The 12,552-nt window shown below is 40.6% G+C and overlaps 2 protein-coding genes across 8 annotated transcripts in view; both read right to left on the bottom strand.

Annotated features, from left to right (window-relative positions):
• Window positions 1-3,008, bottom strand: part of map7d2b (MAP7 domain containing 2b) — a 29,636-nt gene extending 26,628 nt beyond the window's left edge. For 2 of the 7 annotated variants that reach the window (XM_030398141.1, XM_030398135.1), the window contains exons 1-4: window positions 2,783-3,008; window positions 2,466-2,642; window positions 1,017-1,100; window positions 639-692 (exon numbers count right to left, since the gene is read on the bottom strand). In XM_030398141.1, the coding sequence (XP_030254001.1) occupies window positions 639-692; window positions 1,017-1,100; window positions 2,466-2,502 (175 nt within the window). In that variant the 5' untranslated portion in view covers window positions 2,503-2,642; window positions 2,783-3,008. Of the gene's footprint in view, window positions 1-638; window positions 693-1,016; window positions 1,101-2,465; window positions 2,740-2,782 lie in introns of those variants that run through there. The other 5 variants (XM_030398139.1, XM_030398142.1, XM_030398138.1 and 2 more) reach the window with 5 other exon arrangements.
• A 2,030-nt stretch (window positions 3,009-5,038) lies between these two features.
• Window positions 5,039-11,882, bottom strand: eif1axb (eukaryotic translation initiation factor 1A X-linked b). The gene is made up of 7 exons (XM_030398227.1): window positions 11,685-11,882; window positions 10,846-10,929; window positions 8,600-8,703; window positions 8,311-8,361; window positions 7,577-7,658; window positions 7,072-7,163; window positions 5,039-6,413 (listed from the first exon to the last, which is right to left on the bottom strand). Exons 1-7 carry the CDS (start codon window positions 11,698-11,700, stop codon window positions 6,408-6,410), a joined length of 435 nt encoding a protein of 144 aa, XP_030254087.1. The 5' UTR covers window positions 11,701-11,882; the 3' UTR covers window positions 5,039-6,407.
• Between the last annotated feature and the right edge of the window lie 670 nt (window positions 11,883-12,552).

Raw genomic sequence — 12,552 nt, forward strand, 5'->3', positions numbered from 1 at the left:
AACATTGACAGAATTTCGAAGGTGGATCCAAACGAATAGGTGGCAGTGACCGACAACCGCTACAATCCTTATCCTAATATTTTCACACCTTACTCCGTGAACTACTCCGTGTTTTGGTGAGTTTTTATTTTTTCTATCGAGCTTGAATGAAGTGGGTTTTACGATGAGTTAGGTGATTAAGCTCACTATCAGACTATCACCTCTTGTGATACAAACTGGTATTCGACACAGGACGGTCTGGAGCTAGCTGGTTAGCGTGCGCAGTAGACATCTTTGACATAAGATGTAGGTTTTAACAGATATAGCAACCCATGATTGACTAAATCGCAGCACTGAAGAGACCCACATGACGACTCAATGCATTTTCACTTCAACATTTGATCTAATATACTTTAAAATGTGACAGGAAGGACGAGCGAGGCGTGTAATGTTCCTGTTTGTTCACCTTGTCTCTTTTCTTTCTGAAGAAGTTATAAATAAAACATATACTCAAAGGATCTGAACACTTCCTCGACCACAAAGCGCTGTGTCTGTGTGTCTGTGTGTCTGTGTGTGTGTGTGTGTGTGTGTGTGTGTGCCAGTGACAGATGAACAGGACACACCACACTGAGTTCCACCAGCTGGAGAGTTACTCATACCTTGTGTCTTCTCTCTATCCTCCCCTCGCTCTTTTGCTAAATGCCGCCGGGAGGCTTGAGACAGGTAAAAGAAAAAAACACTAGATCAGTTCAGCTGCGTGCAGGTTTATCATGAAAAAATGCATTGAAAATTCAAAGGTTCACCACAATTCCTGGATATCACAGATAGACAAACAACGTGACAAAACATAGAAACATAAAAAGACGACAGATCAGACACAGGATAGATGGAGCTGCACCCAGACACCACATGCACTTGCAGAACTGCCGCTTGGTTGGTGTTTCCTTCATCTTGATTTTCTCGTACTTTCCATTAGTTCTGTCCTGGATTATGAAGATAGTGGAAGCAGATCAAAGTGAATGTGATTAGAAGTGTACCTGAGGGGCTGCTGTGAGTGGACGGCGATCGAGAAGGAGATGAGTTCCTACTGGTGTTGAGCAGTGCGGGAGGAGGGGCCAGCGCTGTGTTTTGGAGAGAACAGTCAGACACGATTCACGCTACGCTTGCCAGCAGGCAAATACGACTAAAAATGTAAAGCTGACTCCTGCATTTGTAAGTATGGAATGGACTCCGAATCTTGTGTGGCATCCAAATGCAATAAATCTCCTGTCAGCCACTGCAGTGCCTTTAGGGTCAGGCGTCAGTATAGACTGTCAGTGCAGGACCCCTGAGTGTAACCCTCGGCCTTCTTCCTGTTATGTTTTTGTTTCTCAATCTATCACGCTGACATAAAATATGCTAGAAGACGACCATCGAGTATGAAACACACAGGGGAACGACTGCAAACGCCCTCTGAACACATACGCACAGTCATTAGATATGCTAATATATGCAAATCTGAGCTAAATCCCAAGTGTCCTGTGGGTTTTAGTCTGCTTCATCTTCACTCAAGATGACATAACATGCAAAAAAAAGACCAAAATCAGATGAATCACACATTTTAAAGGCGGTAACAGCTTCTTTCAGTGGAGGTATGTGACATTTGAGCACAAAGCTGCTGTCTGGATCAAGGAACACAGCTGATGTGAGGAACATCCCTCAGAACATGTAGTAGACAGTCTGTCAGTCAGCAAACAGGGACGAACATGAACGTATGAATGAGGAAATATAACATCAAAAACAACAGTCTCATTAAGAATATGTTGCATATCATACAATTTACTTATTCAAACTATTTCATATTATTCAAAAGGGCTTCACATATACACTACACTACTCAAAATGACTTCACTTGATCGTTTACTCTTTGACATATCTGATACGTATTTTGTGTTTTGTGAATATATTTGCTGCGACACTTTTCATTTGACTTTTATTGCATATCCATGCACATGCATAGATGCACCCATATCCCAACATCCCTAATTAATGAGGAGTAGTGTACATGTATTCCAATTGCAATATATATATATATATATTTTTTTTTTTAATCACTTCCTGACGTCAGTGTTGTATGTATCAGTATGTCAAATGCTGAAAATTATGCAGCTACAATTAAAATCATGCAGTAACAATGACTACAATATGCAAATACTTAATAAATGATCTCCAGTAATGGTAAATATAATTCTAGATGATTAAGAAAAACACACCACACCCATTTTTTTGGTTACAGTTTTCTTTAACGTGTAAAATATCAGGTACAACACACAGCAGCACTAAAACAAGTGGTGGACTTTACATCTAAAAGTCTACTTCACCTGCACTGTCAGTCTAGGTTTTGTCCATCTCTGCAAGTAAGGTGTCTGCATCTGTGCCAAAATACACTACTCATCCTTTCCCTGACATTTTTATGCGGATTAAGGGAAATGTTTAATTTTCCTCACCTGTCATCTCAGGGCGGCTTGAAGCCACTTCCGTCATCTCAAATGTCGTCGAATATGTTCACCACAGGGACCTGACAGGAGTCAGAAAACCGCTGAAAACCTCACAGGAAGACGACCGGTGCAACACAATGACTCAGGAGAGGACGGCGGAAAAATGTGATGCTAAGAGTGAGGAGCCTATGGTGGAGAGACAGGGAGGGGAGGGGGGCATCCATATGCCTCAGAGCGAGCAAAGATGTGATATGTTCACTATGCTAACATAAAACTGACATGTTTAGCTAACTGACGACGGTTAATCAACGTTTGGGTCTACTTACCCTCTATGTCCAATAAAGAACACGTCAGGGAAAACAAATATTAATTGAAATTAAATATTAAGTAATTAATTTTTCAACGAGTCTCTCAGCTTTCTCAAAAAAGAGTGATTTGTCTGTTTTCATCCATTTTGGCTCCAGAACCTGTGACCTCTTCACAGTTGGCTAATTTACATATTAATACGCCGTCATGCGTCGCCTAGCAACCAGGTGGCTGCTCTGCTCCGCGTCGCTCGGCGGAAGGATAAAAACACCTACGGGAGTGAAGTGACGGTTAAAACAGCTCAATCAAACACTTTTAATGATGTTCGTGTGTTTTTGATGCATGTTAAAGGTGTGTCGTTGTCGTGTGGAGCCGTCACGCGCGCCCCCCTTCTCTCTCTCTCTCTCCCGCCCTCACGTGCCTGGCTGCTGCAGTTGGCGCCGCTCTGTATTGGCTCGTGTCAGACCGCACGTGCCGGGCACAAGCGAGACCCGGCGGTGGTGTTACGTCATACCTATACAAAGTGAGCGTGGCTGCCGTTGACGTGCAATATGGGTCACACACGCACACACACACACACACACACTGACTCATGTCAGCTGGAGCCTCTAAAAATAAACATGAAAACAACCATGACCTCATACTATGTCAGCTGAGGAGAGTAACTAAGTAGATTTACTCGAGTACTGTGCTTGAGCTGCTGATAAATTTGGTTTTGCTATAAATGTAATTATCCAAAAGTCTACAGAAGCCTAGTCATATAGAACATCTTGGCTTGTTAAAACTGCTTCACAGTATACCATGTTTCTGACTCTCTCCATGAAACATGTCTTAATTTGAACTCAGTGATCCAAGAATTATTTTTTATTACTATTTACGGTCATAAAACCATAGAAGAAGTGCGGTGTTTTGAGTTTTCTAAAAGGTCATGAATTAAAATCAAAATCTGCTGCAAATGCATGATTTATATCTTCTTTGCATGTCTTCAGCAACATGTAAAATATAGAATAATCAACACATTTATGCTGGTTATTCCAGAGTTGACTGACCTTTAACTGGATTTTCTGTAGTATAATTCAAAAACATACTGGTTTGTGATGTGCGATGTGACACACAATTGTTAATAAATAAGTCGTCTTCTGATTGAATGTGTTAAATCTCACTGTGTTTGCAAGGTTTGTCATCTTAAAGTTAGAGGTCCAATTTGTAAGAACTCGTCAAATACTGATGCTTTGAGATGAGTTGGGAATGACACTCAAAAATCAACTTTCTTACATATTGGACCTTTAAACCTCTGTAAAACAATTCACATTGATTTGAAGGAAAACATTAGAAAATACAACTGTTATATTCTTATATTGTGGGGGAAATTTCTTGGCCGATGGAGTTTAAAACCGGATTAAAAACAAAATACGTTGAAAACTTGGTGGACTTTTTGTAAACCCTGTTCAAGGATTTCTCTACATGGACATCAGGGCTTTTGGATCCTGTCAAGAAACTTTCCAGGAACAACATTTTGGGAGAGTCAAGAAAATGTTTGGGGAAAGAAAAGTTAATATTAGAAATAATTTTCATGCCATTATAGAAGAAGAGACGATCAAAGAACACACACACACACTCACACACACACTAAGGTAGTGGTGTAAAAGATTACCCAAAGTCATACTTTATACTACATACAAGTAGAGATATCATGTTAAAATATTACTTTGGTAAAAGGCGAATGTCAGCAATGAATAGGTGCTTAAAGGACCATGTATCAAAGCTATGAATGAAAGTGAATTACACATATTTCTGTACACTTTGGGTCAAAGTTATCTGCCTGACAAATTATTTCTTTTGATAATTTTATCACATTTATGATTACATAATGAATTTAAAATCTGTGACTTTGGGTCTGATGCAGCATGTAAACTGCTAAGTGACTTGTAGCATAAATGTAGTGGAATAAAAAGCACAATACTTACTTTTAACTATCAAATAGCAGAATACGGGAATACTCTAGGAACGTACAACTACCTTTAAAATTGTGTTCGAGTAAATGTACTATAGGGTCAGAGAGGATTCACTGCTTTGCTCAAGGGCATTTCTCTCCAAAAACAGAAATAGCAGCAGGGCAGACATGTTGTCCCCCGTTGACCTGGACGTTCCCTGCTCGGAGCTCTGAAGGGCACCATCCTTCACCAGAGCGCTGCTTCTACTTCAGCACAATCTCGCCACCTTCAGACCTGCACAGGAAGTGTGCCGAGCACCCAAAAACCAGTATGCCAGGTCAGTGGAGTTAAGATCTTTATTGGAAACCCAGCCTTCAAACATAGCACATTTTTCTTTTATCAGAGTTACAGCAAGAGCAGCAACAGGGCCCCATGTGATCTAGAGCAGTGGTTCCCAAAATGAGGTGCTGGGCCCCCTCAGGGAACATGGAAAATAAAGTATTGTTATTAGACTTTCTAGAGGTTCTGAGAGTGTGTGTGAGACTTTCTGCTCTGACGTGAGGTTTTACTGGTGTGTGTGAGTCTGAGTCTGTGGTGAAAAAGGGTTTGGGAACCGCTGGTCTAGCATGAGACGGAGCGGCCGACCGGGCCGAGCTTCACGGCGCGTTGAAGCCACAGAGCGAGCAGCCAAGAGTTCAAAACAGAACATGGAAACAAAAAACAGACAGCAACACAAATAAGGGAAACAATAGAAAAATACATTTTTCAATCTTCTTTTGATTTCAAGGGGAGAGGGGATCGCTTTCATTCAGCCGTGGTTCGATCCAAAACGAGAAAATAGTTCATTGTAATAAGTTGTCAGAGGAATGCGACGTTAACAGAGTGAAAGGATACGGAGCCGTACTCAGTGTTAGCATGTTAGCATCTTACTCCTGTCACACTGTCTTACAGGCCACAACTACGAAGATACAGACTGCCAAAGGAACAAATACACAAAATGGTTTATCTTTTTATTGGCGAATCCAGAGATTCTGTACTTGTTGCTAAATTCCACATAGTGTGAAATCAATATAAATACATTTTTTAAAAAGATGACGCATTTGGTGTGAGATATTTAGCAGTAAAGAAATCAGTGTGAGCCTCCTCTAAATAGTGAGTGTTTCTTTGACTATACAAGAAGAAAAAGAAGACCTCTACGATGAGAGTTGCCGTGTTGTTGATGTTTGAAGCGAGAAGGTAGAAGTCTAGCAGTGCTCCAGATATTCACCCTAAATATGATGCTGGTGATCAGCCTACTCTGATTCTCCAATCCAACTGCATGAAGGCAGAAAAAGCAAACTGTCTCGGTCGTCATCAGTCACCAGGCAGCCCGCTGCGTCGCCCTCCGGTTGCTACGAGTGATGACGGAGACAGTCGTACTAAAGCAGCATCATTCATGTTCATTCATGTTTTTACAATAAATTCAAAGTACTGGTGTCGTTTTCTCCCCTACGTGAAATGCACTTGAAGTTCTTCAAAACAAGAAAGACGTCTACTGATGATTAACAAAATGAAATAAATTGAAACATACTGTATATCAATAAACTGTATTGGATTGGCATAGGCTGATCTCAATAAAAAATAATCATTATCGGTGCGGTGTGTCGGCTCAAAATATCCAAATCGGAGCATCTCTAGTAAAATCCCGCCTTCCTCCTCCAGTTGCAGGTCTTTAGATCTGGAAGAGAGAGAAAACACAGATCTAACTCTTTGTTCTGCACTTTGAAAACAGTCATTCTGTGCAAGTTTGTGCAAGCAATTATTGTCGATTAAAGTTCCAAACAACCCTTAAATGTTCTATGGTCTATAAAGGGTCATTAAATATTCCCATCACGACAAAGTAGAGTCTGACTAAAACATCATTGTTGCCCGATACGTGCTGATATTAAAGCTGTTTTTATAGAGATTATAATGCAGGTAAAGATGCTTGAGATAGTTTATAATCATTCAATTCCAAGTGAGTTTATGGATTATACTGCAAAATATCCCTCCTCTGTTAAACATCTTTGTAAATAACCACATTTTTGGGATCATAGCAGAAAATGTACATATGTCGACCGATATTATTCAGATTTTTTTATTCTTAGTATCAGTATCAGCCCCAAAAATCCAACCTGCTTTAGTCTAATGTTACTATGTCACTGGATTATTATGACAAAACCCCAACAAGTCCGTAATGTAATCTTTTTTGTCTAAAACAGCACCATAACGTCCGATGATCTGCTACTTCAGTACAACAACAAAAAAAATGTACATGAGCATTTAAATATCCACAAATTCAAATCATAAACTCGACCACTGACTACCCCGGTAACAGATGAATGAAAGATGCTTACATCATCAATGTCCTCATCATCATCGCCAATGTCATCAAACTGGATCTCATCATCGTCTCCTGGTCCGAAGGTGTCTGTCTCGTTGATTTTGGCTGTGAGAAGGAAGAAAATACTGTTAATGTTCATGAACCAGTGGAATAAAATGTTTCTACAACAGTGATGAACTGATAACTGACAGTGACATGAATGCGGCCTGTCAGAAGTGAAGAGACCTCTGCTGTTCAAAATCAGAAACTGCTTGTATTGTTTCACCGACTCCACCATCACTAAACTACGTCAATTATGCAAGACCACAGCGATGACATCAGCAGCCTGGTGATGTTATAAACAATAAACACTGAGGTTTGCTTTGGACTGAAGGAAATCCTCATTGTATCCTTCTGAGCTGAATAAACAGCGTTTACCTGCAGCCTATAAATAAACACCTGGACTTGTTTCCCTACGATGACGTTCAGATTTTGGATCCAGCAGCTGTGCTGTCGGCATGACGTGCAGTTTAACTCACCGTGCTCTGGCAGCTCTCCGTAGGCTTTCAAACTGCGAGCCTCGTCTGCGTTATACTTGAGGATGACATCAGCTTTGTTATCCTGAAACACAAGGCGAGGGATGAGTGTTTAGGTTACAATCTATTTTAGTGACAGAGACATATAGATATGACTGACAGAACTGTAAGATAACTGTACCAAAACCAGAAAAAATGAATAAACAAGGTGGTTGAAATGATGATATTTAGCAAGATATGGTGATCAGACTTGTGTTCAGGACTGTAGGAGCATAAATATGACTGAACCTACTAATCTGTAGTTACAGGTGTTAGAAACTAAAGGAGGTTTACTTCAGTTTGAGCATGTTTTTGTTTCTGTTAAAGGTTCAACAGCTGCATTTTACAGAGTCACAATAACGAAAACTGGATGGAAAGACAAAGCACTACTGACTTCCTCTATAATTAGAAAAATAAGATCATTTATTCACTTGGAATGGTTTTAAAAAAAGGTTCAAATCTGAGCAGATAATCCACTATATGACCTCTGTATTTGAAACACTCAGCTTGTTTCTCAACATCAAAAGAAGAACAAAAGTAGCCACACTGCCTCATTTCACTGAACCTGAAAGTGATTTAAAAACGTCTATGCCAGTATCAGTTCCTTCCTTCTCATTTCAGATACTTATTGATCTGAAGATGGCAACACAAGCCGTGCTGTATCCTCACACTGAGGGTCAGCTGATCGACCAACACACCTGGTAATCTCTCAGGCCGACCAGGATGATGTCTGACGTGTTAATCCAAACCTGGAGGGAAACAAAACAGAGCGCTGATTACCCCGTATCATACAGCAACACACTGCACTTTGTGACCCACACACACACACACACACACACACACACACAAGGTCAATAGAGTCCATACTGCCACATCAACGGTGGCTGACTGACCATTGAGAACACGCCGACTCAGCGTTACGTCAGGGGGTTTCCTGTGTGTGCTGGAGGGGAAAAAGGTGCGAGAGGACGTTCAGGACATTCCTACCTTTTTCCGGAGTTTTCCTCTGATGTGGCAAAGCCGCTTGGTTCCATCAAAGCACATGGCCTCCAGACGACCGTTCCCCAGCATTTTAATCACCTGAGCATATTCTGGAAGACACGAGAGGGCAGAGGAGGGTTAATCCAACGTCCTAAACTGTTGGTGTTCTACTAAAAACCCTGACAAACACAAAAAGCACTCAGTAGAGCACATAGGCCCAACAGAACACTTTATCCACATCAAATCGTACTCACTCATAGACACCAGCCACCTGAATACACCTGATTTTTCTCATCAAGATCCATGCACTATTCCCTGAAAAACGTCTTCTCACAATGTTAAAAAGAGGAAAAATGAATGGATGAACACCAGAAGTGACCCATCAAGCGTGAACCCTGGACCCCTGCAGTGAGGATGCAGCCTCTGTACACGGGGCGCACCTTCGAACAACCGAGCTTCTATGGCGCCCCAACACGGACAATCTCATGTTGTTTGCTACATGTGTGATCGAGCAACTGTGTCCAGAAATTATATGTGGAAACAGCTCTTGGTTTACAGGAGCAAATATAATTTAATTTGATAGAAAAGTGCAACAACATAAGAGGCCTCAGCATCACCGCTGTGTGAACACAAAGGTTTTACTTGAGGCCAGATAAGACAGAGAGGGAAACAGGAGGACACATAATCCTGATAAGAAAATTTACTGTTTTTACGTTTTCATTCAGGTGATATCATGCTTTGACTGAAAAAGCCCAACTGTATTGACTTTTTTATCACATTTGTATTAGTATTTGTAACCCTTGCTGTAAATGCATGACGTAAACCTTGCCTCCTCTACCTGAAGGTGTTCCTTACACCAGCAGTGCCTCCTCCACACACTGGGCTCGCGTCCACACCATCAGGGATGATTTGGCAGCGCTGAGCATTGCAGTCAAAGCTCCGAACTCTAACTGCTGACTGTTACTACCATCTAGTGATGCTCGCACTACCGCTGTCCACGGCCTGTCAAAGAATCCTTCCCTTTACACATCACCGCTCAAATGATGCTTCATATGGTGCAGATTGTTTAAGGTTATAAGTTGTTATCCAAGCACTTGTTTCTATTAGTTATATAATTGATCACACATGTTCGTCATTCATCAGGCAAAGCTGCACAACATCAGCTGACAATAAATGTAATCAGCGATTCAAATTTTACTGTTTACATGTACACTAACTAAAGAGAGCTGACGCGATGTGTGTTTACATGCACCTAAGCAAAACATTTTGGACATGAACAAAGTGGTTCTGCCCAGTGTGAAGCAGCTAATCTGTCAGTAATATAACAGATGAATAAGAATAAAAGGACTGTTAACTTAAATATTCTGGCTGGGTAGGAAACAATTGTAGCGTTTTGACATTTAGCCTCACAATAAGCAGCTCCATTCATCTTTCAAACACTTGACCATGGAGGCGTTTGACGATCCTTAAATCTTTTAAGATCCCCAACAGAACCGTCCTGTTTTGCTACCCGCGTGTTTCTGTCCTCCCAGGTGAAAGCAGAATCACGTAATTCTACCCCTAACACGAGGCGAACATGCACAGAAATATAATACTTATTCCAACTGATTAATCTGATCAATTCAGATTAAGCATTTGCATGGGTATAAGGCACTAATATTTTCCTATTGAACAGATTATCAAAAGGGTTTACAGCACACCTCTTGATTTACAAATTCATTTCATGAGGCATTTATATTCTGATAACATGTGCATCCATGTCAATGCAGCTACCATCTCCTCATATGTAGGGCTGCCACTAACTAACCACTATTTTTTTATATCTTGCATTTACGCCATTTTTAGACCAGGACCATCTTTACTTTACTTACTTTTTAAATGAACCCAAACAGTCTTCAGATTTCATCCTACTGTTGGAGGAAAACCAGATCATATTCCCAATCGAGCAGCTTGAACCACGGATTTATTTGCTTAAATTTTTATTGATAATTCACTATTAAAATGTTGCCAACTAATCGTCTACTGATTGACTGAGCCTTAAAACTCCACAAAGAGTGAACATTTACCTGATTACCTCGGCTCATATACCTTCTAACCCCAGCAATATGAACTGGTTACTTCACGGTTACTCCAGTGACCCTTGATGACCTGTTCAGACCAAATGCAGACAGGTTCATTCTGTGAAACAACACCTTTTCACAGACAGCGAGTGATGGATCCGTCTTCCATCCAACAACAGAACCAGAACTCACCCTGTCCATCCTCTTTGAACACCAGCTCTCTCTTCTCAGACTCATTCTCGTTCTTTCCACGTCGCCGATTCTTTCCTCCTTTTCCTGAAAAACAGAAGAAGAAAGCGGTTCGGTTAATGTTGTCCACCTGATCACCATGAGTCCTATTCATTAGTTAGCTCCTGGTTCCAGTTAATTCTGCTTCTCATCGAGCCGTTTCCAGCTGACACACTTCCTCATCAGACGATCGGCCTGTAAACGATTATTAACGCAACACCCATTTAAATGCCATTATCGGCCGCTCTCTGTCTGACTGCAGAAGATAAGAAATTACAAGAACAGCAGCTATGCTAGCCTTTAAGTTTACCTTGTAGTTCGCTAATCAAGTCACGTTATAAAGATGTAACATTTTAAAGGATACTTAAATAAGGTCCTCCAATAAGTTTTATAACCTGGTACAAGGTTACCTGGGGTTATTAGAGATCAATTTCAGAGCAATAAAGTCGCAGATGTCCAGGCCGGACCGGGGTGCGGTTTAACCAGCGACTAGCTAGTTAGCTGTGTCAGCTAACAAGGGAATTACATTACCAAATAGATTAGCTAGCTGGCTAGTAGATTCAACGTGTTGGACAACTTTACCCGGACGAAACTAACTTCATCCTTATCTCAAACAAATTCCCGTTCAGAGAGTCAGTTCCACACAGTTGACAGCTGTGTAAACGACTCCACTTCATGTTGCTAACTAGCGTTAGCTGGTCGGTGTCACGTTTTCACTGCGTGTGTCTTCGCGGCGGGCTCGACACCGCGAAGACAATTAACAACACTGAAAACATACATTGACGTCGTCCTCCTTTTCTTACCTTTATTTTTGGGCATATTCTTTCACGCCTCGGTCACGTTAGTCCCGCTCGGTAGAAACGACTCACGGTTCAACAACAAATGTTTAAGATAAGTCAGCGAAAGCACGGCTCGAAATTCACTGAACAGTACGAGAAGCTAGCTAGCGTTCGTCACTGCTGAGTCTGACCGCCGGTTTGCGCATGCGCTCGCTGACACATTCAAAACCCCGTTGCTTTATTGTAATAAGTGGTTGTGACAGAGACAAAAGCCAAGGCCTTCCAGGAGCCGCTCAACCAAAACAATCAAACTTATTAGTGGCGGAATGAAAGGACAAATATTAAACACAGATTATTATTATTATTATTATTATTATTAGTAGTAGTAGTAGTAGTAGTAGTATAAGTATTATTATTATCCACGAATCGTTATTTCTGATGCATCTATTGTTGGTCAAGGTGGAGCTGTTTTAAAATCTTTATACATAATCTACTAGTAGCAAGAATAGTGAAATAGAGGCCTAAACTCGGAAATTAACACAAGAAATGAAGTTAGTGAAGGTTATGTGCTAAATTTCCATTTTCTGTTCTCTATACTATTGTATATCTGTTTGATCAATTAAGTTACTAGTTACTTTGCAGATTGCGAGCTGCATCGGAGCCAAAGTAATTCCAATTATTATTATTTTTATTATATATAAAATCCAGTTTAAACAAAAAGGTGTATTTATGTGTAAATACTCATATGTGTGCCTTTTACTTTTATCAAAATACTTTACAAACCTTACTTTTAATTATGACTTTTGTACTTCTTCGTCGTTGAGACAATTAATATGAGTATATGATTGAAAATGTCTTGAATTTGATCAATTCTGCTGAACAGTTTAGTTGT

The sequence above is a fragment of the Sparus aurata genome, chromosome 19 (assembly GCF_900880675.1).
Source record: "Sparus aurata chromosome 19, fSpaAur1.1, whole genome shotgun sequence".
Lineage (NCBI taxonomy): Eukaryota > Metazoa > Chordata > Actinopteri > Spariformes > Sparidae > Sparus > Sparus aurata.